This window comes from Apodemus sylvaticus, chromosome X (genome assembly GCF_947179515.1).
Source record: "Apodemus sylvaticus chromosome X, mApoSyl1.1, whole genome shotgun sequence".
Lineage (NCBI taxonomy): Eukaryota > Metazoa > Chordata > Mammalia > Rodentia > Muridae > Apodemus > Apodemus sylvaticus.
In genome coordinates, this window is record NC_067495.1 from 98,783,947 (window position 1) to 98,809,035 (window position 25,089).

Sequence of the window (25,089 nt, forward strand, 5' to 3'; positions counted from 1 at the left end):
CCCATCTAGCACCCCCCCTGCCCTATGCTAGGGCATCAAACCTCCACAGGATCAAGGGCCGCCTCCCATTTATGTCACACAAGGCCATCCTCTGCTACATGTATATCTGGAGCCATGAATCCCTCCCTGTACACTCCTTGGTTGGTGGTCTACTCCATGGAAGCATTGGCTGGTCAGGCCAGCTGATGTTGCTCTTCCCATGGGGTTGCAATCCCCCTCAGCAGTCCTCCCAACTTCCTCCACTAAGTTCCCTGAGCTCAGTCTGATGGTTGGCTCCAAGCATCCACATCTGCATCAGTCAGTTGCTGGCTGGACCTCTCAAGGAACAGTCACACCAGGTTCCTGTCAGCAAGCACCTCTTGGCAACAGCAACACTGGTGGGGTTTAGTGTCTGCAGACAGGATGGAGCCCCAGGTGGGGCAGTCCCCGCCTTCTATGCCCTTAAGTTGGTATAACTCTCATAGCCAATATGATGCTAATCCAAACTTTTATTGAAAATCATAACAAAACAGGCATTAACTTTGTACATAGTTTCATTCACCAGCTGTTGAACCAAGCAATGTTTGATAGTGTTTACCAACAATACAAATCTGGTTGGAAAACACTTTGGGAAAACTGATGTAGACTTCAGTATCTGGCACCTGCAAAATGGGGGTTGTGGTTGTGGTTATATCCCATTCCCATCGCCACATTGGGCATGTGGTGGACCTCAGGTGGTACAGGCGGCCAGGGAAATGGAGGTGGAGGGGGCGGCCTAAAAGGTACAGGCACTCTGAATATTGGAGGGGGCCTGGGTGGAAGATGCATCATTTGAGGATGCATAGGACGTGGCACCACAGGGTAGCATTTCCAAATAACCTCCACAACAGGGATGGGACCATAATGATCATCAAGGAATACACCCACAGGGGGACCCATAGCGACTGGAACCATGTTTCGGTGGTGGTATGCTTGTGCCCGTCGAATTCGTCTCCACTTGGCTCGTCTGTTCTGAAACCAAACCTTCAATCAGAGGAAAAAGATAGTTGTTTAGGATATTGGATAATAGAAAACAAAACTACATGCCACTGAAATTACAAATAGAAAACAAAGTCTGGTGTGAAGCTTGAAATATTGCCGCCTTTCCCTTCTCTCCCTTTACTAGTTTTAAACTACTTTCTGAGCCATAGATGCAGATGAACTGTACCAAGTCCTTTCCGATGATGTGTCTTTCTGGATGCTCCCGAAAAAAAAATATATACAGCTATTTCCACCACATACCCATTGTATGACAGAGGAAGCCTGCCCTGATTTTCTACTAGTTATTTGATACGAGTATGTTTTAAACATTTTTCCCCACAACCCTAAATAGTCACCTTTTTATTTCCTGAAATAGAAAGTTTATCAACACCTGAATAAATTTAAAAGTTTTTTTTACATTAACACAGATAAGAAGGCAGCACGAGAAGAGAGCATTCCAGAAAATATACATTAAAATACAGCCCAAAAATAGGAAAACAAAATCTTAGATGTAAAAAAAATGTCCTTTTGAGAACCATGTGATCACATTGACCATGTGATCAATTGAGTTACTGTTAAATTAAATGAACATTACAGTAAAATAAAACAGGAACATCATTTGGACTTACTCTTAATAGCTCTTCTGGCAACTTAGAAAATAAAATCGTGTCTTTAAACTTGGAAAAAAAGAAATAAATTTCTTAATAGACAAGTTACTTGAACTTTACTTGTAGTCTTATAATGTCGAAGTTGTATGGAATTTGAAATGAAATGCCCATGCCAGATCACATAGTTATGACCTTTCTATCCTCCGTAGGTCAGTGAGATTATAGAAAATTGTTATCCTACTTATGGTTGTTGCAAGGCTGGGTATGAACCTTGAACCTTACATAGGCTAGGGAAAGACCTTGGATGTAGTTTGACAGTGAGAAAATCAGGATGCACACACCCAGACTTGAAGCTCCCCTTCCCACCATCAGCCCAAATATCAAGTTCCTTTGCCAAAACCAGAAGACAACAGAAACACACCAAACTAACAGCGCTCAGGAAAAAAAATGTAACCTGATGTGTGTTTTAGAACACCTGTCCCACCTAACTTTTTCAAAAATTACTAACCTGCACTCTAGGTTCGGGCAAGCCCAGGCGTCTGGCTAGCTCCATTCTGATGGGAGAAAATAGGCAATGGTTAGTCTTTGGAGTTGTGGCTAAATTATGAAAGGTAGGGCTATAACCCCACCCCCGATGTATTTTTCTACAATACAAAGACAGACTTGATTTAGGCGGTGGCTTCTTATTCACAAGTTATCTGTTCAATTTAAATATTTTAAAAAGGAAATAAGTGAAAATGGTAGTTAGCTAAATATAACTTTTGCTGTTTGTGAAACAGCAGAGAATCCTAGAAATCTTTTTCTTTAGACTGCTGTGTACAAAACCCAAAAATGCTAAATTATCCATAAAGTGCCCCACCCCTATCGTATTGTTGGGGCTCAACTGAGGATTCTAGCCTTCCTTGGCAAAACACTAAGCTAAACCCTAACCCCAAAGTGATGTTTGAACCTGACTATTTCTGTTTATTCTAAGATGGCGAAGTAAACTCTCAAAGAAGGATATACAAAATTATTTAGGGTCGAGTGTGCCCAGGGGAAATTAGTTTTTTCTGTTTCCAAGCTGAAGGCTTCGTGCAGCGAAATCAGAGAGGGGGCTCTGTCTTCATTGCATAGGCACACCAACCGATCGATCCCGGTCCTGCATTTCACCCAGTCCACAACGGGAGGGCCCTCCTCAAATCCCAGACTTAAGAAATAGGGCGGGGTGGGAGAAGAGCTCCCGGTGTAGCCCTGCCCTACTGGCATCCACAGGGGCGCTCATTTCGCGCGCAAAATCAAAGTATTTAAAGGTTTACTAAATGCGGAAAAGCACTATTTTGCTGAATTTTTAAGCCAAACTTCAAAAGCTCATTCTGAATTCACTATCAACATTTTAAGTAAAGCAGGTTCCTGCTCTGTCGCGTGGTAGCTCCGCTGTCGGGTCCCTCCCCTCGCCGGACCCTAGGTACTGACCTCGAGTCTAAGTTGGACCCCTGGTTCTTCGCGCCCCCTAGCGGACTCCTAACTCTGGAGAGCGACCACCCAGCAAAGTCCCGAACTAGCCTGCCACATGCGCGCCACCTCAGGAAAAAGCCACTCACCTAGCCAACAGGTCCGGGTACTGGACACGCTGGAAAAAGGCCTCCAGCTCCTGCAGTTGCATCGGGGTGAAGCAGATGCGGTAGCGGCGGGGCTTCGGCTGCTGCTGGGCCTGATCCTGGGGCTGATCCTGGGGTTCCTCCTGGGGTTCCTCCTGGGGTTCCTCCTGGGGTTCCTCCAGGGGCTGCTCCTGAGGTTGCTGCGGGGCCTGCAGCAGGTTTGCTGGCAGGGGCTGCATCTGGGGCTGCGGCTGAGGCTGCGGCTGCAGCTGGGGCTGCGGCTGCAGCAGGGGCTGTGGCTGCAGCAGGGGCTGCAGCTGGGGCTGGGGCTGCAGCAGGGGCTGCAGCTGGGGCTGCGGCTGCAGCAGGGGCTGCAGCTGGGGCTGCGGCTGCAGCAGAGGCTGCAGCTGGGACTGCAGCTGGAGCTGCGGCAGGGGCTGCGGCTGGAGCTGCAGCTGGGGCTGGGGCTGCAGCTGGGGCTGCAGCGGGTATGCCGGCAGGGGTTGCAGCGGGGGCTGCAGCGAAGACTGTGCAACAGGTTGCATCAGAGGCCGCAGCAGGGACTGCTGCACGGGGGCGGCATCCGCCTCCCCCAGCTGAGCTCTGTTGGACTCAAGGAAGGGACCTCTAAGGTTTTCATTCCCATTCCAGACTTGCGGTGCTTCTTCAACAGGGGCGGCGGCTGCTGCTGCTGCCGCCACCGCTGCTCTTCTTGTGGGTTCGAATCTCTTGGGTTCCTGGTAGTCAGTGTCTTCCAGAAACGTGGGGCTGAATAGAGCCTCTGGGGAACGGGGAAAGTACAAACAAACAAGACCAGTTCATCGGCGCCCAAGACACGTGCGGGAGAGTGAGGGTGAGGGCCTCCCTCTAGAAAGGTGGCGTTGTACTCCCACCAGCTGCACATTTCCCGCCGGCGCCATCCCTGCTCCCTGCCGCCCCCTCTCCACGCCGCGAGGTGGCGTTTGACTGCATCAGTTGCGCGTCTCCCAGCAGCCGTCCCCGCCGCCCCCTTCCCACGCCGCTCCCCGCCGCCGCCCCTCCGCACGCCGCTCCGGTCCCCGCCGGCCCGGCCCCTCTTCACTGCTCCCCTCCAGGCCGCTGCCATCCCAGCCCCTGCCGCCCCCTACCCGCTGCCCCCTAGCCCCCGCCACCGCGGACCCCCTGCACGCCGCCGCTTCCCTGGCCGCCTTCTCCCTCCGTGCCGCTGCCGCCCCGACTCCACGCCGCCTGCCCCCTACCCCTGCCGCTGCCGCCACCACCCACGCGGTCCCTCTCCCCGTCGCTGCCGCCGCCGCCGCCGCCGCCGCCGCCCCCCACCCCGCGGCTCCCTCCCCACTGCTCTCCTCTCCGCGCGCCCCCACCACCCCCGCGCGCAACCGGGGAACACGCGGCTGAACCCGAATTAAATTGCCCTCTAGGAATATATCCCTGTCCAGGTACTGACTTTCCATCTCCATGTCTTCCTTTCGTCTGGCTCCAAAGTTGGAGTAGTAAGGTTTTTCAAATTCCGCGTTTCTCTGGAAGTTTGCTCCCTCCAAAACTGTTGAGCTCAAGCCAGGCTGTGGACCTGGAGAGAGGGAAAAAAAAAATAAAAAGAAAAAAGAAAAAAAAAAGCCGTTTGGAGCCCAGGAAGCTATGGTGGGAAGAGTGAGGCGCCGCTCTAAAGGAGCGGCGGAGACTGCGATGGTCGTCGAGCCTGGCTGCACTTGGTCACCTTGTGCGCGCACAGGTGCGCGCGCACTTAAAAAAATAAAAAGCTTTCCTCCCGCGTTCTTCTCGAGTCTAAACGCGTCAAGGCGCCGACTGACCCTGAAGTGTATCATCCTTCACAGCTCCGGCGAAGTTCTTCATGTCAGTGCAGTAGCAGCAGCTGCACGCTCTGTCTGACTCCATGGCTGCAGCGCGGTGTGTTGTCGAGTCGCCGGCTCCCGCGGACTTCTCGGCTTCTGAGCTGGTGCGGAGGTCGGAGCTGGAGCTGGTGCCAGCTGCAGATCCTGCACCGGAGTGGCGTTGGTCGAGGAGGCTCGCCCCCTTTTATAGCGTGGCGAAGCCTGCGTGCCACCGAGGGGTGGGCTTTCACGTAGTGTGCCTCCGCTCAAGCCCCCAGTAGAAATAGGTGTGTTTCAATTCGGAATGGGTGGGACTACGTTGTAGGGTGGGACTACACTGTAGGGGGTGCTCTGGTGACAGGGAGAGTGTTTGTTAAAAGTGCCGGTCGGACTTTGAGCTCACTGCGCGGAGACCTGCTTCCATTTGCAGTTACTGGTCTCAACCTTCTCTACCTAGGCGTCCCAGAGCAGAAAGGGGCTGCACACGGTTTTGAATTATAATTTAGCAGCTCCGAGTTCGCACCAGCTCGCACATCCTCAAATATTTATGTTCTGAAGCATGCACCTGTAGCTCCTAGTCATTTTACGTCCCCCCCAGGGTAAAATACGTGGACTCACGGGTTGGGAACAAAATGGGTGCCCCCTCCCGCCACCTTTTAGACACTGGACTCGACCGAGGACTTGGTGACTTATGACTAAGGCTTTTTTGTTGTTTTTTTACTGCTCACACCTAGAGCATGAATTAGGGCAATGTTTAGGTAGGCAGGAAGGCGGGCTTTGTAGGGTATTTTTTTTTTTTTTTTTTTTTTTTGGTTTTGTGAGTTTTTATTTTATTTTTTGGCTTTTTTTTTTTTTTTTTTTTTTTTTTTTTTTTTTTTTTTTTTTGGTGGCTTTTCGAGGTAGCTTTTCTCTGTGCACCCCTAGCTGTCCTGACGCTCTCACTGTAGACTGTGCTGGTCTTAAAGTTAGAGATATGCTTGCTGCTGCCTCCCGAGTGTTCGGAGCCTTTCGAGCTTTGAGTTAGTTGTTCCTGAAGCTTTCCCAGAACGTAGCCAGTTGGCTTTGCAGACAAACTCAGCAGCTCTTAGTCTTCGGGGTGGCACAGGTGCAAGAGGATGGACACCTTGCAGGAAACCCTTTGTGCCTTTTCAAATACTTTCAGAGCATTGTGCTTTTTAGGAATGAACCAGCACCAGCTGACTGTACAGGTATCTGCCAAAAGCTTAACGGACCCAAGAATGCTTAAGTTACTCGAGTTTGGTGCCTTTGCGGAGCTAGATAGCTCGCTCTTAGTCCAAAATGCATCCCAGAAAATTGCTCTGCCTTGCACCAGAAGCCCGCCTAATTCCAGCTCAAAAAGGCGGGAGAACGCTCTGCCTCGCCCTTCACGCCCCTCCCCCCGTCTTTTTCTCGGGACTGTCTTGCCTCCATCCCCACCCACCCCCCACCCACCCCCGTCTGGAAAATGGCGGGTCAAATTTAAAATGGCTGTATAATTTTCCAAAAGATGTTCGCAGGTGCCTCATGGTGCATTAATATCCTTGTTTTTGTCGTCCTTGTGTTTGGCACTGAATTTGTTCTACATTATTACCTTTACAGGCCTTTGGTTGGCATTTTCACTTTTGTTGCGGAGGTGGGGGTGGGGGACACGATTTTCCCAGTGGCAGCAGCCCTGACTCTCAATGGCAACCCTTTTCGCAGGAGGCCAGGCAACCTTGCAGTGTCACTTTTCACTTTATTGTGTCTTAATTCGAAGGATGTTCCAGGCAGCAGCGTGTGTGTGTGTGTGTATGTACGTACGTATGTCTGTGTGTTTGTATGAATGCGTGCGAGCGTGTGCGCGCGCGCGCGCGGATGTGTGACTGTGTGTGTGTGTGTGTGTGTGTGTGAGACTGTGACTGTGTGTGTGTGTGTGTATGTACGTACATATGTCTGTGTGTTTGTATGAATGCGTGCGCGCGTGTGCGCGCGCACGCGAGTGTGTGACTGTGTGTGTGTGCGCGCGCGCGTGTGTGAGACTGTAACTGTGTGTGTGTGTGTGTGAGACTGTGACTGTGTGTGTGTGAGACTGTGACTGTGTGTGTGTGTGTGTGTGTGTGTGTGTGTGTTGGGGGGCGCTAATTTCAAGGAAAAGAACATAGGACGGGGGCTTGAAATCTGGAACTGAGGCTCTGCTTCTCGAGAGACCAGGCCGCTTCCCTGCGCACCAGAGCTTTACCTGTATTGCTTTGAACAACAGGAGACTGGGGATCCAGTAGTGATGCATTTCTAATGTACCCCTTCAATTTGCTCTGCACCACGGAGAGAAATTAAAAGCGCAGGCCCGAAAGGCGCCCGCCCGAGGGAAGAAAGAAAGGTTCGCCACCAGGTCGCCGTTCCCACCAGAGCATCTGGCTTTAGTTGCTTTTGGTCACCTCCAGCAGAGATATAGTCTGTTGAAACTTCTCAAACAGCTCATAAGTTGGAATTTCTGTCTTACTCATGGAACTGTGAGGACATGTTAACCTGCTGCTGGCCAACAGGCCTAGGAAGTAAATTATCTTATTGTGGACCATGTCCCTGTAAGCCTATGGCATGAGTAGCCATCCTTTTATTAGACCGATGGTTGTGATAGCTCGGTACTTATGTTAGAGTGACCCTTACTATACTATGTAATGGTCCCAGCGAACAAAGGTTCGTGTTGGCAGTCCTCATATGCTAAACAAAGTTCTCAAAATACATTTTATAAGCTAAAAATGTTTTTAAAATGACAAGTATATTTATTACATTGTCTAGATTATATACCCACATGAATTTTAACTATAAAATTTCCCCAAACATTTAGATAATTGGATCTGAAGAAGCCATTCAGAAGTCTTATGAGTAGATGCAGTGTGGGAGCGAATGTCTGTAATTCCAGTATTTGAGAGATAGAAGCAGGAGATTCCTAACTTCAAGGCCAGTCTCAGCTACATAGTTGGTTCAGGATCTGTGTTTTGTGAGAGCCTGTCAGAAAGAGTCTTTGCATTCAAGTGGTATCTGTGTGTGCGTGTGTGACTGTGTGTGTGTGCATTTAAAAGACCGTTTGCACTTCGTTACAGTCAAAAATGGAAATTTTACTTCATATGCTTCGGCGGTAGTTAAAACGCCACTACCCAAGACTATGATGTATACAGACATTCAGTTAAAAACTCGAAGGTGCTGAAAGTGCCTTCCCAGAGAAAATCCTCAGAGATGTTCTTTGTAGGAGACGAGAGGCCTGTGGAGGGAGAAAATGATCAAAGGATCCTAGAAAAGGGGAGGGAGGGTAAAAAGAAGTGGTGTGGTGGTGCCTAGGGCATTTCAAGCTAAGACCCAGAAGAAGTTCAGGACCATTGGTTTCCCGCGCGAGCTAGCGAGCTGTGTGTAGGCTTCTACAAAGCCGCAGCTAGGAGATAGCAACCTGGCTCCGCAAATGTGCCAAGTGCTAGGAAACAGGAGAGGGTCCGCAAAACATTGGAGGGGGGGGCATTAAATCTTTCTTTAGGCACACTCTGCTGCGGGTATATTTTTTTTTTAAGGCTTGCCGAGTTTTTGCTTTGTTTTATGCACGGGTGCGGGCCCAGAATGGCTCTTAGTTTCGACCACAAACTTGAGCACAAGTCGAGGAAGCTCCCTGAATCTAGATTTTGTTTTTTAAAAGTGCAGTCAGCCGCCTCCAGTTTAAATAGTGATGCAGGCCCTGGGTGAGAACAGTAAAGCACCCCTTAGTAAGTCGGCCCACATAGTCCCAACGCAGGAAAGTAACTTCTCTGGGCTGCCAAAGCCTTGGCCCTTTCCCTAGCCAATTCCTCTCCAGTGGACTCTGCGGCCTGTTAACATTCAGATTTATACTGAAGTTGAAAGCACTTTGTTTTTCTCCTTTACATTTTAGTGGTCCCATCTGTTCTTACTAATGTTGTATTCTTTCTAAGGAACAGTAGTAGGAAAGGAAATAAAAAAATATTTTGAGCCAGCAGCGTCTCATTGTTTGGCAGGTGATGGCTTGGCACTCACTATGTAGAGTCAGGCCTCGACTTGGGACAATTTTCCTATCTCAGCCTTCGGAGTGCTGGGGTCTCAAATATGTCCTGCCACACCTGGCAGAAGAATAGTTTATTGTTAAGAAAGGATCTCACCCTGTTACCCTGTCCACGAACCCACACAAATCAATCCTCCTGCCTCAACCCCCTAGGTACTGAAATTATAGGCAAGGGCCAAACTTCCCAGTCCGGACGTGAGACTTCCACTTTTAAAATTAGTCTTTTAAATTAGCATACAAGATACTGGTTTTCATTTAGGAGTTAGTTCTCATATGTGCCTTTCCTCTTATATTAAACACTCCCCCTGCCACACACACACACACACACACACACACACACACACACACACTCACACGACACATTACTTTGATCTGCTGGTGGAAGGAAGACATTCCCAGTCTTCCCTCCATTGTCAGCCCTGCACTGATGTATCCTGTATTTTATTAACCGCTCCCTCCCTCCCTCTCTCTCTCTCCCTCCCTCTCTCTCTCTCTCTCTCTCTCTCTCTCTCTTAATTTTCATGGTCTTATTTCTAATTTTAGGTGCATGAGAATTCTTGGCCAACGTTTTAGATTTTTTTAGTACTAAATGTCGAGTCTCAAGGTAATAGTTTTCAAAATTCTAATGAATCTAAGTATAGCCTATTATTTTAAAATACAAAAAGGTGAAAAAATTAAATCTTAATTTTATTAAGATTTAATACACACACAAGTGTTTTGCCTGTCTGTCTGTCCATCTGTATATTACTTACATGCTTCCTGCCCACAAAGAACAGAAGACGGGCACCCGATCTCATAAGATGGAGTTAAAGTTTATCAGAACCACCACCACGTGAGTGCAGAGCGCTGAGGCTGGATGGCCAGGGCATTAAATTTGTATGTGGAAAGTGCACTGCATAAAAAAAGGATATGAGTGTGTAGATTCCGGAGTAGATTTCCCCTGAAAAATACTGATGAAAAACTGGAGAAGTTGATGATGAAGACAGAGCCATACTTGAGCAGAGTTGAATTTAATTAAGGACTGGCCAGACAAACACTCAGTGGGTAAAATGTCCTGAGTTTTATTCCCATGTTCCAAGGTAGAAGGAAAGAACTGACTCTAAAAATTTGGTCTCTGATCTCTCTCTATATATGTATGCAACTCATACATATATACATACTAATAAATATATAAATATTAAAAAATAATTTAGGGAGAAAAGATGCCATTCAAAGGAAGACTAAAATTGTGATGAAATCATAAATACAAAACACATGTTGAAAGAGAGAAACCTATGCACATAACTTGTGTTTATGTATTGCCATAATTATTTTATTATTTTATTGATTTATTTATATTTTATTATTATTAACCCATTAATGTGTCTAATTCATAAATTAAACGTATCATGGGGTATGTGTGTATTTAGAATACTTGTTTGAGAATTATTGGCATAATATACAACTTCTGAGTTATCTGATAATTCCATTTATTTGGGAAATTTCTAGATTGTTTTGCATAGCGGCTGTAACATTTCATATTATCAGTGATGGGGATGTATGTACCTCAGTAAAACTACCTGCCTCCTGAATCACGTTAAGCCCATGTTAAAATCCAAATCAGGGGCTCGAGAGATTGCTTAGACACTGAGTACTGGCTGCTCTTGCAGCAGTCTGAGGAGTTTCAATTCCCAGCACCCATTTGGTGGCTCTCAACCTTCTGCATCTCCAGTTCTTGGGAACCAAGTACTGTCTTCTGGCCACTGCATGCACCAGGCACTCATGTGATGCGCAAACAAAATATTCAAACACATAAATTTAAAAGAACCCAAACCAAACTAAAATCCAAATCGTGTCTGATGTACTGCTGTAATCATAACACAAGAGATGGGGAGAAAGATGGCTACAAACTCAAATCCAGCCTGATTTCTACATATCAAAAACAAAACAAGCGGCAACAACAAACTCCAAGGCATTTCAGTAAGTATTAGTAAAAGGTTCTTTTAAAAGTATTATTATTATTATTATTATTGTGTTTGTGTGTGATGGCCTGGGTGTGGAGGTCAGAGTTGGTTTTCTCCTTTCACAATAGGTGTTCTCAGGATGAAAGTCAGGTCACCATGCTTGCAAGGCAAGCGCTTCCCGCGCCCCCCCCCCCCCCCCACCCCAGGAGCCATCTGCTAGCCCTTTTGATGGGGATTTGGTCCCTTTGCATTCTTTTAATTAATAATTAATAATTAATTGATTTTGTGTGTCTAGGAGTGGGTGTGACTCTGCAGGTCAGAGGATGATTTGGGGGAGTTGGACCCTTCTACCTTGCTGAGGCAGGATCTCTCTTATTTCTGCCAGGATGCATACTCCAGGCTAACTGGCTCATAAATTCTAGGCTATAGCCTATGGCTGCCTCCCATCTTGTGACAGAGTGCTTGGGTTACAGGTCTGTGCCATTGCCTCCAGCTTTATACCTGGGTTCTGGGGACTGAACTCAAGTAGTCAGACTTGGGAAGCTAATGCTTTACCCGTTTAGTCTTTCCCCTGGTTCCTCTTTACGTTGTTGGCATTTGTTATTTTCTATTATTTAAACTAATGTAATATCGAGTAAATTATTTTTGAGTTAGGGTCTCTATGCAGCTCAGACTGGTCTCAGATTGATGATTCTCTTCCTGTATGGTTGTAATAAAAAAAAAAAATTAGCTGTCCCAGCCTCCAGATCATGATTTAGTGCACAAATGATTTATTTTCATGGAATGAACCTGGAGGGGCCCTGTTCTCCAAGATGGGGCAGGAAATGGAAAAAGAAATCAGTGTTCTTGCCACATATAATCACCAGCAGGAACAGTTTTATACTGTCTTTCTTTTCCTTCCTCCTACAAGGCTATGCATATATACATAGATTATATAGTATTACACATATATAATATATGCGCATATCATATAATATATGCACATATAACTATATATCATATATACATATATCACACATACACATAACATAAATATACACATATATGCATATGTAATATATACATGTATACATACATACATACATACATACACACACAGGTCCTTTACCTCTCTTTCTGCTTCTCTCTGTGTGTGTGTGTGTGTGTGTGTGTGTCTGTGTGTGTGTGTGTGTAATCTCAGTGAGTTTTTGTGTCCCATCACTAGTGTAGGAAGATTCTAAGAGTCCAAAGGAAACAAAAATTGGGTTTCCCCAAAGGATGGGTAAGAGAAGTTTCGTTATGCCTCATACATTTTTTTTTTTCTAAAGAAAGTGTGTTGACTTTACAAAGTCAGGGTTAACAGTATATGCCTGTGGTGGAGTGCTTGCCAACCGTGCACAAATCTCTCTATTAAAAATGAAGGGGATTGCAGCGGCGACCCAGGCGGCCCCCAGGGAAGCGCTGCAGCCTCAGAGCCAAGGAGCTGCTGTGGAACTTTCAGCGGCAGCAGAGGCCGTGCGCGCGGTGGCAGCGGAGGCGGCAGAGACTGCTGCCGCTGAGGAGGCCTGGAGCCAGTGCGGTGGCTGGCCGTGTCTGGACGCACGCGAGAGACAACGAGTTGTGCTAGTACAGCCATATAAGCAATTCCTGAAATCTCAGTGTAACATGGACATTAACGGTGAGGGCATATAAATACAGATGCTTGGAAATTAGGGACTAGGCGAAACAATTCAAAAGAGAGGCGTATTCTCCAAGGCTGAAGCTAAGAGTCTGAAAGCCGGAAGGGAAGCTTAAACTCAGTTGTAGATCATAGCTTTCCTTCAGGGTATAAAGAAATAAACTTTCTACAATCTTTGGCTGTACAGGTTTCCCAATGAGTGGATCCTGATGACAGTACGCTAGGGACTTGCCATAGTATGGCTGCTTCCTGATCGGATTCACTCTACTGGAGCGTTACAAGATCAACAGCGGGGGTTAAAGGCTCGGATGAATCTTTATGTGGTAGAACTTTAAGGAATCCTAGCATTGCTCACCCAGGAGAAATCACTTATCCTCAAGTAGGACCAAGATCAATCACTAAAGAAGAGACCAGAGAGCCCCTGCTAATTCAGAGAGGAAATAATAAGAACTTCTGATGCAAAACAGAGAATTTTGGGTAAGCCCTAGGAAAGAAGACTTTTTTCTTCAGAAAACGATGACCTAGAAAGGCAGGCCCTAGAAAGTTGTGACTGAAGGCAGAGGACCGAGCCAGCACTGTCAGTCTTGAAGAACGTTAAATGCTGTCTTGGAGCTGAGGCCACAAACAGTTTAGAAGATTCGCCTGTAAAACCAGACAAGGAGCCAGTAGAACACAGGGGTACGATTGTGGACCATGATGCAGACTTTCAAGGGGCTAAACGAGCTTGTCATGTCTTACCTTGGATTATTGTGAGAAACAGGAAGTTAAAAAGGTGAGCGTTAGTGAGGAAGGGCCACTTAATGCTGCAGTACTAGAAGAAATCTCAGGTTATTTGACTATCAATAGTGTTGATGACAGTGACTCAGCTGTTATAAACTGTGATGACTGTCAGCCTGATGGGATCACAAACAAAATAACCCTGGTTCCTGTGTGCCGCAGGAAGAATCAGTAGCTGGAGATGGAGATTCAGAAACCCAGACTTCAATGTTCTGTGGGAGTAGGAAGGAGGACATTTGTATACACCATTCTGTGCCTTGCACAAAGTCAGATGTGCAGGTCAAGTTGGAGGACCACAAACTAGTAACTGCCTGCTTCCCTGTCCGTGGAAGGATGGAATCATCTGACTGCTGAGTCAGCTTCAGGCCCTGTGTCTGATATTCAGTCATCCTTAAGAGAGTCTGAGGAAGAAGTAGATACGGTGGGAGACAGCAGTGTAATGAGGACAGCAGTGACCCTCTGGACACGGGTTCTGAACGCATGCCAGTCTCTGGAGAGCCAGAACTATCCTCTATCCTAGACTGTGTTTCAGCTCAGATGACATCTTTATCAGAACCTCAAGAACCTCAATTCACCCTGAGAACCTCACCTGCCGAAGAGGAAGATGATGACCCTGATGTTTATTACTTTGGATCACATCATGTGGCACTGAAACACAAGGAGTATGTGTAACTATGGTAACCATGACTTCTGCTTTGCTTATCACTTCCCAGGGGTTCAGTATTCGTTAATAGATGCTTTTATTACAGGTGAAGTTAGCACTTTTAGCTATATGTTTAGATTTAACATAATTTTTTTTATAACTCAAACTTTATTACTCGTCTCTGGTAGATGAAAATTTTCTAGTGCTGGTATCTAACGTGTCTAAATGTGAAAGAACTAATGGAAGTGTGGGTGGTGTCTCAGAAAGATCAGGAGTGGGGACACTAGTGCTTTCAATGCTGAGTCATTGCAGCTTACTCTGTGAAAACTTGTAGAGTTTTGTGACATCTGCCTTTCCAATATGGGTCCAATAAATAGAATAAATAATCAAAATAAACAATGAGCACGGAGCTGCCCTCCAGGTACTGGGAATGTAGAGGATTAGAAATTATTTACATTTAATTCCCCATTAATTTTTTCATCAAAAAAGAAGGGGTTAAATAAAATGATGATTCTGGATTCTGAGATGAACAAAACTATATTTATGATATTTGACAAAAAAATCAGACTCCTGTGGTTAATATTTGGAGTGGCTATTTGGGGCCTGGAGTGAAGAAGTTTTAAGTGGAGGGCAAAGTATTAGAAATCATAAAGTACTGTGAACGGACTGCTGCCAGCCTCTCAGCAAACAGAAACCCTCTGAAACCTGCTGTCCTCTGATGACCAAATACTTCACACTATAGGCACAAAAGTTCATATGACTGGTTGCAGGAGCATTTAGTAAACACATACAGTCAAAAGCCATGTAGAAATTGCCTCAGTTTGTAAACCATAATAAAGACATTTAGTTTGGAGTTAAGAGTTCCTTGTAGCTCTCTCCTCCAGCGAGCAAGATGCCCACAGGAAAGAAGGCCAAGGGGTAGAAGGTGGACCCGGCCCCATGCTGTCATGAAGAAACAGGAGGCCAAAAAGACAGTCAATAGGCATTGGGCAGGACATCCAGCCCCAACTTAGTGAGTTGGCCTCACAACACCAGGCTGCAGCAGCGGCAAAGAGCTTCCTTTAGAAGCAGCTCAAAGTACTCCCTGCAAGCGGCTCAAAGTACTCCCTGTCTTTAACCAGTCCACCTAGGGCCTGGACAGGCAAACAGCTACCCAGATGCTTACGCTTGCGCACAAGTACAGGCCAGAGACAAAGCAGGAGAAGAAGCAGAGGCTACCACTGGCCGATGCTGAGAAGAAAGCCGCTGGCCCAACTAAGAGACCACCTGTCCTCCGAGCAGGAGTCAACACCGGCACGCCTTGGTGGAGAACAAGAAGGCCCAGCTGGTGGCGATTGCCCATGTCGTAGACCCCATTGAGATGGTGGGTTTCCTGCCTGCCCTGTGTCGAAACAAGCGGAAGGCCAGGCTGGGGGCGCCTGGTCCACAGGAAGAACCATTGCTGCAACAGACAGGCAGGCTGCCTAAGGACAGATCCGCTGCAGCTGGGGAGGCAACATCCTGGGTCCTAAGTCTGTGGCTGGCGTTTCCAAGCTGAAAGTTCTGCTGGCTTAGGTGGCTTATTGTAATGAGAGACCAAGAACTTCATCCTTGTGGAGACTGAGTGCCTACCACGGAATCTTTCACAGATTGTCAAAGATATATTTGTAATACAGTTTATTGTTAAAAATAGAATATAAACAGATTTCAGGGGCTGGAGATGGCTCAGCATTAAGAGCACTGACTGCTCTTCTGAGAGCCCTGAGTTCAATTCCCAGCAACCACATGGTGGCTCACAACCATCCGTCATGAGATCGGATTCTGGTGTGTCTGACGACAGCTACGGTGTGCTTACATATAATAAATAAATCTTTGGGCTGGAGTGAGCAGGGACTGAGCAAGCAACGTTAACTAGAGTGAGCAGGTTGACCAGAGTGAGCAGAGGTCCTGAGTTCAAATCCCCAGCAACCACATGAAGGCTCACAACCATCTGTACAGCTACAGTGTGCTCATATACAATAAATAAATAAATAAATAAATAAATAAATAAATAAATAAATCTTAAAAAACACAAAAAGCAGATTTCAGATTAGCGCATATTTATATAATGTAATAACAACAGTACATACACAAAAGAGATGCAGCTGAATGGAGATTATATATACATATATATATGATTGGATTATGAATTTTTCTACAATAAACATGTAATCAAGGAGAAAAAGACTATGTTTTCTAAGCTAGGCAGTTTATTTTTTGTGAGCATTTGTTTTCTGCATTCAGTAATCCCCTAGTGGTAATTAATTCAAATATATTATCTGATTAGCCTAATAAGGTCTGAAAGTTTTATGGAATTGAAAAACAATGAGGAAAAGGGCAAGAGTAAAATAAATGTTTCCTTGAATGTGTGAGTGAGGCTCCACCATTCTACCTCCTTGGGCTGAATGAGGAATCAGCCTTGCTCAGGCTTCTGTTAAATGGGCACAGACTTTGGCCCTGGTCCCATCGTAAGTGTGAGCCATCTTTCCCTCTTTGAATAGTGTGAAATGTTCTTCATTTCTGGGCAGGAGAGTCTGATTCTGAGGAACTGAAGGGTACTGAGTCCACGCCCATGGAGCAAGCACTCCCCACCACCTTAGTGACTAAAGCTTCCTGTGACTAGGGTTTCCAATGCTCCTTCAGGAGTGAGAAAATTCTTTTTTTTTTTTAAAGATTAATTATTTAGTTTTTAATTTTTAATTTTTAAAAATTTTCTATATTCTTTGTTTACATTCATGAAAATTCTAAATACAATTTTCCTAAGGACCTTCTCCAAGCAATTTTTTTTCTGTTTTTAAAAAATTTATTCAGTGTGTGTGTGTGTGTATGTGTGTGTGTGTGTGTGTGTGTATACACTCAGGTATGTGTGTTTCTGTGTGTGTCTGTGTGTAGGTCAAAGGACAACCTCTGGAAGTCAATTCTTTCCTTCCATCATGTGAGTCCTGGGGACTGAACTCTCCAGCCATCAAGCTTGGCAACGAGTGCTTTTACTTACTGAACCATATTGCTGGCCCGCAATTTTACACTTGATCTTAGCCAAAAGGCCGAGGAGCGATTGGCCCGCAAGTTTAAAATGTTTCCCTTTTCCCCACTTACCTTGGTAAACCCTGTGATGCCATCATTTGGTTTTTTGTTTTTTGGGTTTTTTTTTTTTTTTTGGTTTTTTTGAAATTTTTTCCCCAGAGACAGGGTTTCTCTGTATATCCCTGGCTGTCCTGGAACTCACTCTATAGACCAGGCTGGCCTCAAACTTAGAAATCCACCTGCCTCTGCCTCCCAGAGTGCTGGGATTACAGGTGTGCACCACCACTGCCCGGCTGATGCTATCATTTAATAAATATTTTATTTCAATGTATTTATATATTGATTGATTGATTGATTGATTGATTGATCGATTGGGTTCAAGAGATTGGCTCAGCAGTTACGAGTACTGGCTGATTCTCCAGAGGATCTAGGTTTGAGTTCCATCATCTCTATAACAGCTCACAACCTTCTGTAACTCTAGTCTTGGGGTTACTTCTGCAGGCACATAGACAATCGTGCAGGCAAAATACCCATACCCATCCATCTTAAAAATTTTAAAAGTTAAAAAATAAATAAAATGTAGTTTAGTTTTCCCTTAATTTTATTTTTAACCAATATATAAAAAGTTGTACTATTTTTGAGACAATTTTTTTTTTCATATAGTCTAGACTGTCCTGAAACTCATCCTCTAGACCAGACTTGCTTCAGATTCTCCCTGATAGGATACATCTATCTCCCTTTGCCTCCTGAGTTCTGGCATTAAAGATGTGTACCACTGCCACCTTGCAAAAAAGAGTTGTACATAGTTTTGTGATACCCGTGATTTTTCTTTTTTGCAGTTTTTTTTTCCTTTTGGCTTTGGTTTTGTCAAGACAGGGTTTTTCTGTGTAGCCCCGGCTGTCCTGGAACTCACTCTGTAGACCAGGCTGGCCTCGAAATCAGAAATCCGCCTGCCTCTGCCTCCCAGAGTGCTGGAATTACAGGCATGTGCCACCACCACCCAGCTCTTTTTTGCAGTTTTTAAAATTGTATAATTTCTACCATCCTTTCCCTTCCTTCATCCCTTCCATGTCTTACACTGTCTCTCAAATTCATATTCTCCTTTTATTAATAATACTGCTATACATATATATGCATAAATATATACGTACAAGCCTGTTGAGTCCATTTAGTGTTTCTTGTGTGTATATTATTTCAGGGCTGACCACTTGGTACTGGATAACCAATTAGGGGGACTCATCCCTGGGGAAGATTAATTCTCCCTCCTTTAACAGTCATTATTTGCTAAGAGTGGAACCCACTTTACTATATATAATTTCTGTCTGTATTCTAAGCATCTTTATATCCAGAGTTAAGTGTATTTTTCAGTTCTCATTAAAGAAGCTTCTCTCTGCAAAAGACAGAGATCATTACAGAAAATCACAACTGGTTAAATGCAGAGAACAACTGCTTGTGAGGTGCCCAGCCTTAATTAAAACATCTACAGTACAACTCCTGCACATAAGGCTTGTCTTAGGGTTTTACTGCTGTGAACAGACACCATGACCAAGGCAACTCTTATAAGGACAACATTCATTTGCGCCTGGCTTACAGGTTTAGAGGTTCAGTCCATTATCATCAAGGTGGGAACAGGGCAGCATCCAGGCAGGCATGGTGCAGGAGGAGCTGAGAGTTCTACATCTTCAGCTGAAGGCTGCTAACAGAATACTGGCTTCCAGGCAGCTAGGATGAGGGTCTCAAAACCCACACCCACAGTAATGGATGAGAGTCTTATAGGCCATGCCTACAGTTACATACCTACTTCAACAAGGTCACACCTTCTAATTCTGCCATTCTCTGGGCCAAACATATACAACCATCACAACAAAGCACCAAGGATCAACATATGAGAGGAGAGAGTGGAAAGACTGTAAGAGCCAGAGGACCAGTAAATATGCTTCAAGATTGTGGCTCCTACAAATGACCAGGAAACTATACCCAAGAATACCTGAACAATATAGCTACCTAAACAAGATCTGAATAATAACAATACCGATAAACATGCTAACCTGGAAGGGGACAATAACATGACACTTATCTTTTAATTGCCCCTGCACTAACTCAGATTCATGATATCACGGTTTGAAGTGTCTGTTTTACTATGGTCAAATGTGTTGCAGTACTCCTTAAAAGCAAGCTTTTCAGGATAGCCTCTCTAGCAGAAGCAGTGGCCCGGCATGCAGCTTCACCAAAGCTCTCTCATTTTCAACAATACTGCAGGCAAGGAGACCCAGAATACAGATTCCTAGGGAAGGGTTGCTGCTTAGCATTTATATCAGGCTCCACTTACAAATGGGACAAGGAGCCGCGCCGTGGTGGCTCATACCTTAGTAATCCCAGCACTTGGGAGGCAGAGGCAGGAGGATTTCTGAGCTTGAGGCCAGCCTGGTCTACAGAGTGAGTTCCAGGGCTACACAGAGAAACCCTGTCTCAAAAAATACCAAAAGAAGAAGAAGAAGAAGAAGAAGAAGAAGAAGAAGAAGAAGAAGAAGAAGAAGAAGAAGAAGAAGAAGAAGAAGAAGAAGAAGAAATGGGGTAGGGACCAAAAATTATACAAAAATCAGCGCTCTGGTCTTTGTTGGGGTGGCTAAAGCGTCTACTTGTGATTTTTTATTTTGGTCAGTTGTTTGCAAGGGTGGCTCTGTAAGGCTTTGCAAAATGTCTTCATGGCAAAATGTCTTGCTTAGGATAATAGAAAGTCCTCATTGGTGTTCCTCTTTTCTATAAAGAATTAACTATGGATGTGATTTAGACATCTTGAGGTGACATATATAGCAGTGCAGTCAGTTCCCCTTGGAGGAGGCTAGTCTATAAAGGCAATAGAGCCATAACAGCTACTGTCAGGCAGGCAAAATATAACAGACACTTCTCTTCCTCAGCAAGCCGAGCTTAGAGACAGCTCCATGGCTCTCATTGTCAGAAGAGGGAGCCAGGGTATATATAGCCTTTGAGAACCCCAACAATTTGATTGCAAACTTTTCTGTTTCACTCATTTTATGTGTGTGTGTGTGTGTGTGTGTGTGTGTGATGTCATGTGTGTATCATGAACTGTTTCTCTCCTTCCACCATGTGGGTCCTAGAGAGTTAGAGTCAGGTTAGTATCAAATGCCTTTCTCTTTACTCACTGGGACATCTCACTGTCCCTGCCCTCAAGCAACTGTAAAGGGTCCCCTCATTAATATTAATGACAGTTCTTTAAATTGATATTTTTAGCACCCTTGGCATCCATTTTCCCATAAAAAACAAAGATGTTGTGGGAACAGAGCAAATTTGATTCCTAATTAAGAGCTGTGAGATTTTCCTTTGCTGGCCTGGCTGTCTGAACAAAAAGGACTACAGGTCAAATCAGCGAGCTGGACCTTTAGGGTCTCAGCAGCTGTCTTGGCTCGTCCGTGGGTGCCTCTGAGACAATTATGCAAGCATATTTAGCCAAGACTATTTGTATCAGACTTCTGCCCAATACAAGCCCCAATGACTTCTACTTGGCCCTGCAAGTATTTCCGCCTTGGCTGGGGAGAAACACTAGCCCTAGTTGCCTCACAGAGTGATTGCTGTGACAGGTGCTAAGAAACAGGGCTGTAGCTGGGTGTGGCGGCACATGCTTTAAATGCCTGCACTCTGGAGGCAGAGACAGGAGGGGTTCCAGGTCGCCTGGAACAAAACAAAATTGCAATAGATAAAAATCCTATTCTTGAAGGACTGTAATTAGAGGAAGAGTAAGGTTCGAATTGGCCCAAACTATGCCCTGATGTTTGGTATCTGGAGGCAAGGCTGTCATTAATCTAAAAGAAACTATGGTGATTGGTTCAACCCCTGTCCCTTTGCAGGCTACAGGAATAGGCTGCTCAGGCCCATAGTGAGCAGGATGGGAGGAAATGTTCTGTTTCCTCGGGTTTATTTGGAAGACAATTTTTAAAAAGGCTTATTTAGTTTACTTGACAGTGGTTCACTAGATACCCCATGACCTTGCTTCATTTTTCCTAGTGCTGGAGTTACAGTTTTATGTTACAGAGTGCCTTAAATATAACATAATTTAGTATTATTGGTTCTTGGAGAATTTTGTCCAACATGTCTTAACCACATTCATCCCTACTTCTTCTAGATCCAATCTCCTTCCCTATCTATCAACCCTCTGTCCTTTAAAAAAATACCCTTCAGACAAACTCATGCTGCCCAAAATATGTTTATTTCTGTAGTCTTTCAGTGGACATGGTTGAGCTCCTAGGAGCCACAGTCTCAGAGAAAACTAAACCCATCCTTCCCCATCAGGTAACAACCACCATGTGCTCAATGATTGTGTGCCCAACCTTGCAGGGATTTGGTCTGGCCTGATCTTCCAAAGGTCTGATTGCTGTCATAAGCACTGTTAATTTATCTGTACAGCTGCCTTGATGTATGGCTATGATATTTCTTATAGATATTCTCCTCCTCTGGCCCCTACAATCTTTCTGCCCCATCTCTTAGCCTTGGGTGGGGCAGTTTTCCACCTATATTTTCCCCATGATGGCTGAACATTCTATAGTCTTTAATTCTCTGCATCTTGGCCAGTTGTGGGTCTCTGTGATAATTACCATCTACTGCAAATAAAAGCTTCCCAGTTTAAAGCTGAGAGATGCACTAATCTATGAACAAATATTGTTTTAGACATATAGCGTCAAGGATTGAGGGGATAGTTCAGTAGGTAAGAGTGCTGGTTATGCATGGATGGGTATGTGAGTTTGAATACCTAGCAACCATACAAAAATCTAGGATGACCATAAATTCCTGTAACCCAAGCTCTGTAGGCTGGACACACGCGGATCTCATGAGCTCATGGCCAGCCAGTTCAGGCAAAAAGGTCAGCTTCAGGTTTGGTGAGAGGCCAGTGTCTCAGGCAGAGAGTAGTAGATAGAACAGGACATTTGACATAGTACTTCACACACACACACACACACACACACACACACACACACGCGCGCGCGCGCATGCGCACGCACACACACACACACACACACCATACACCACATATACCACATACCACCACACACACACCACAGACCACACACACAACCACAATACATACACGACAAATATACCACAATACCACACCCACACCACATACATACAACACACACCACACACATACCACACACCATATATATACCGCACATACCACACCCACACCACACACCACACAGACATACCACAAAGACACCACACACACCACTGCCACCACTCACACACCCTACACACATCACACATCCAGCTACCATACACATCCCCACCAGAAACACACACACCACATACCAAAAACACCCTCCACCCTACCACACACCACATACACCATACACATATACACAGACAGCCACAGTATCATATACACATGCATAAGGAAAATTACATGACAGACAAGTTTTCTAAAAATATGAACCATCCTTTAACTAGCCCATGTTGTTGTATCCTATTTGACCATATTTCCTGTTATTTTTCTTGAGATGGGATCTCACAGGCGGGCCTCAAGCTCATTGTGAAGTCCAGGATGTTCTAAAACTCATGTTTGGGGTTGCATTCCGCCCTGCTGCTGGGGATGGCCTCTGAGGAGGTAAAATGTGGGGATCTTGACTGCGCATCCGGGTGTCGCTGCTGGCCAGGTGCTGGGCTGTAGGGAAGCGCTAAGATACTGCTCAGGAGGGGTGAGAAAGCACATTCTGAGATGTGGGAAGCCAAAGCTGGTATTCCCTGACGCCTCCCCCCACACCCAACCTCTAGTCACCACTAGAGTGCTGCACAGAAGAGTCAGGGATGAAGGGTCAGGAGTCCACAGGGTGGGTGGCGCCTGGGCTGGGAGCTCTAGTCTAGGTCATTGGTGAAGTTGGTGACAGTGGCAGTGGTTGTCTGGAAGGGCAGAGAGGCCTACTGGAGAGTTAGGTGGTCCGGCTCTGTACGCAGAGGCCCTCTCCATGCTCCCATGGCAGTGGTAGATGAAAGAGACAGCCCTTGGTTCCAAACTGTTTATTCGTTGGTCATCGTGGAACACGGATGTGTATCAACTTCTCAGGGTGGGCCAGAGATTAATACCTTTTGCAGGGAGGAATGTCTGGGAATGGGAGCTTATTGGCTAAGCCCTCGGGGCCTCTAGCTGCTCCTTTAGCATGGAGACCGATGTTCTGGGCCTGTGTGACCACAGGTCACATTTCCTTATGTGGGAAGTGTGGCACGTGTGTCCCAGGCCAGAGATCTGGCGGGGAGCGGGGAGCCACCTGCCATCTCACGTGTGTTTTGGGGGACTCAGACCCGCTCTACCTTACCAAGTTGCCTGACAAGGAAACAATTGTCCTTCAGTTGTGGTCCTTGTTGCCACCATGTCCAAAATGTGTTTACATTTATTATCACATTATTTTCTGTCTCTGTGCATGTTTACACATCTGCCAAGGCATGCATATGGTTCTCTTAGAACGATTTGTACAAGTCAATTCTCTTCTTCAGTACCGGTGTCAGGTACCTTTTATTTTTCTAGGCCATCTCACTGGGCCCCGAGAGTGTTTTTAAAAAATAAAATTATTATTATTATTATTATTATTTGGTTTTTTTCGAGACAGGGTTTCTCTGTGTAGCCCTGGCTGTCCTGGAACTCACTCTGTAGACCAGGCTGGCATTGAACCCAGAAATCCACCTGCCTCTGCTTCCCAACTGCTGGCATTAAAGGCATGCGCCACCACTGCCTGGCTTAAAAAATAATTTTAAGTGTATAATTTTGACTGCATGCAAGTCGATGTGTCACATGCATACCTAGTGCCTAAGGAGGCCAGAAGAGGTCAACCAATACCCCGGAAGTGGAGTCACACCTTTGTGAGCCACCATGTGGGTCGTGGGAATTGAACCTGAGTCCTCTGCAAGAGCAGCCACTCCAAGATTGTTACAATTACAGGCACCATGGGCAGCACACATCCTATTCTTTTAATATATATTTCTTTTACTTTTAACATTACAATATAATTGCAACCCCTTTCCTCCATCCAAACCCTCGTTTCTCTCTTTCAAATTTATAGCTTTTTTCATTTATTGTTGTTGTATGCATATGCATATATATATATATATATACACACACACACATACATACATAGTTCTAAATATGAGCTTCTCACTCTTATGTTACTTGGATACATGTCTTCAGAGCTGATGGTTTGTTATTGGATAACCACTTGGTATGCTCTTCCCTGGGGAGGGCTATGTCTCTCACTCTTAGCATTCCTGTGGTCTTTTTCATAGGGTTGAGGCCTCTTAGTCTTTCCCCTGTCCACTGTGACATGTCTGTCATCGTCATACTTGTTTAGTTCATGGTGAGATTTTGTGGGTGTAGCTTCTGAAATTCCTAGAAGACACAATCTCACAGCAAATTCCCTGCCACTCTGGCTCTGACAATCTTTCTGCCATATTCCCTGACTTTAGGTGCTAGAGTTGTTTTGTAGATATATATGTCCACTGGGACTGACCATATAAATTTCTTATATGAATAGGAAAGTTTTATCAGATGCTTTAAACCTCTGTGAAGTGTGTGTGTTGGAGAAACAGTGGCTTCTATATTAGACTTGTTCAGAAAGTTAAAGCAAAGGCAAAACACTTGCTATAGGGCTCAATCAAATATTTTATAATTAGAACAATAATAATTATTATTATTCTATGGAGGCATTTGGAACCTTGATTAAATGCTTGCTGCAGAGACTACTATCTTCCTACCGTTTCTGCATCTTAAAAGTATGAACTGAACATATATATTGTTGAAAAAGAAACCTGTAGCTGTCCATGTGCTGTCACTAGTTATATCCAGTTACTTGTGCTGGCGTTGAAAAACAAAACAAAATAACAAAGAACAGGTTTTCTTGAGAAGTAGGAGGTAGTGTTTTGGCAAGGCTGAGAGCCAGCCGGCAGTTTGGGGTGGTTAGCTGGCAGACTCACC

At 45.2% G+C, this 25,089-nt stretch overlaps 1 protein-coding gene and 1 pseudogene across 1 annotated transcript; one reads left to right on the forward strand and one right to left on the reverse strand.

The window, feature by feature from the left end:
- Window positions 1-627: 627 nt before the first annotated feature.
- On the reverse strand, window positions 628-5,077 carry Esx1 (ESX homeobox 1). Its single transcript, XM_052170309.1, has 6 exons — window positions 4,993-5,077; window positions 4,629-4,751; window positions 3,718-3,965; window positions 3,188-3,435; window positions 2,116-2,161; window positions 628-1,002 (listed from the first exon to the last, which is right to left on the reverse strand). Exons 1-6 carry the CDS (start codon window positions 5,075-5,077, stop codon window positions 628-630), a joined length of 1,125 nt encoding a protein of 374 aa, XP_052026269.1.
- A 7,313-nt stretch (window positions 5,078-12,390) lies between these two features.
- LOC127674622 (ZZ-type zinc finger-containing protein 3-like) lies at window positions 12,391-14,101 on the forward strand (annotated as a pseudogene).
- The last annotated feature ends 10,988 nt before the right edge of the window (window positions 14,102-25,089 follow it).

Bases quoted from the DNA above. Each gene is read 5' to 3' on its own strand.
- Esx1 (XM_052170309.1), bottom strand. From the start codon at position 5,077: ATGGAGTCAGACAGAGCGTGCAGCTGCTGCTACTGCACTGACATGAAG. The intron at 3,966-4,628 runs GTCAGTACCTGG...CCCGTTCCCCAG, and splicing joins GGAAGACATGGAGATGGAAA to AGGCTCTATTCAGCCCCACG. The intron at 3,436-3,717 runs GCACAGTCTTCG...CCGCAGCCTCAG, and splicing joins GGCCTCTGATGCAACCTGTT to CCGCAGCCCCAGATGCAGCC.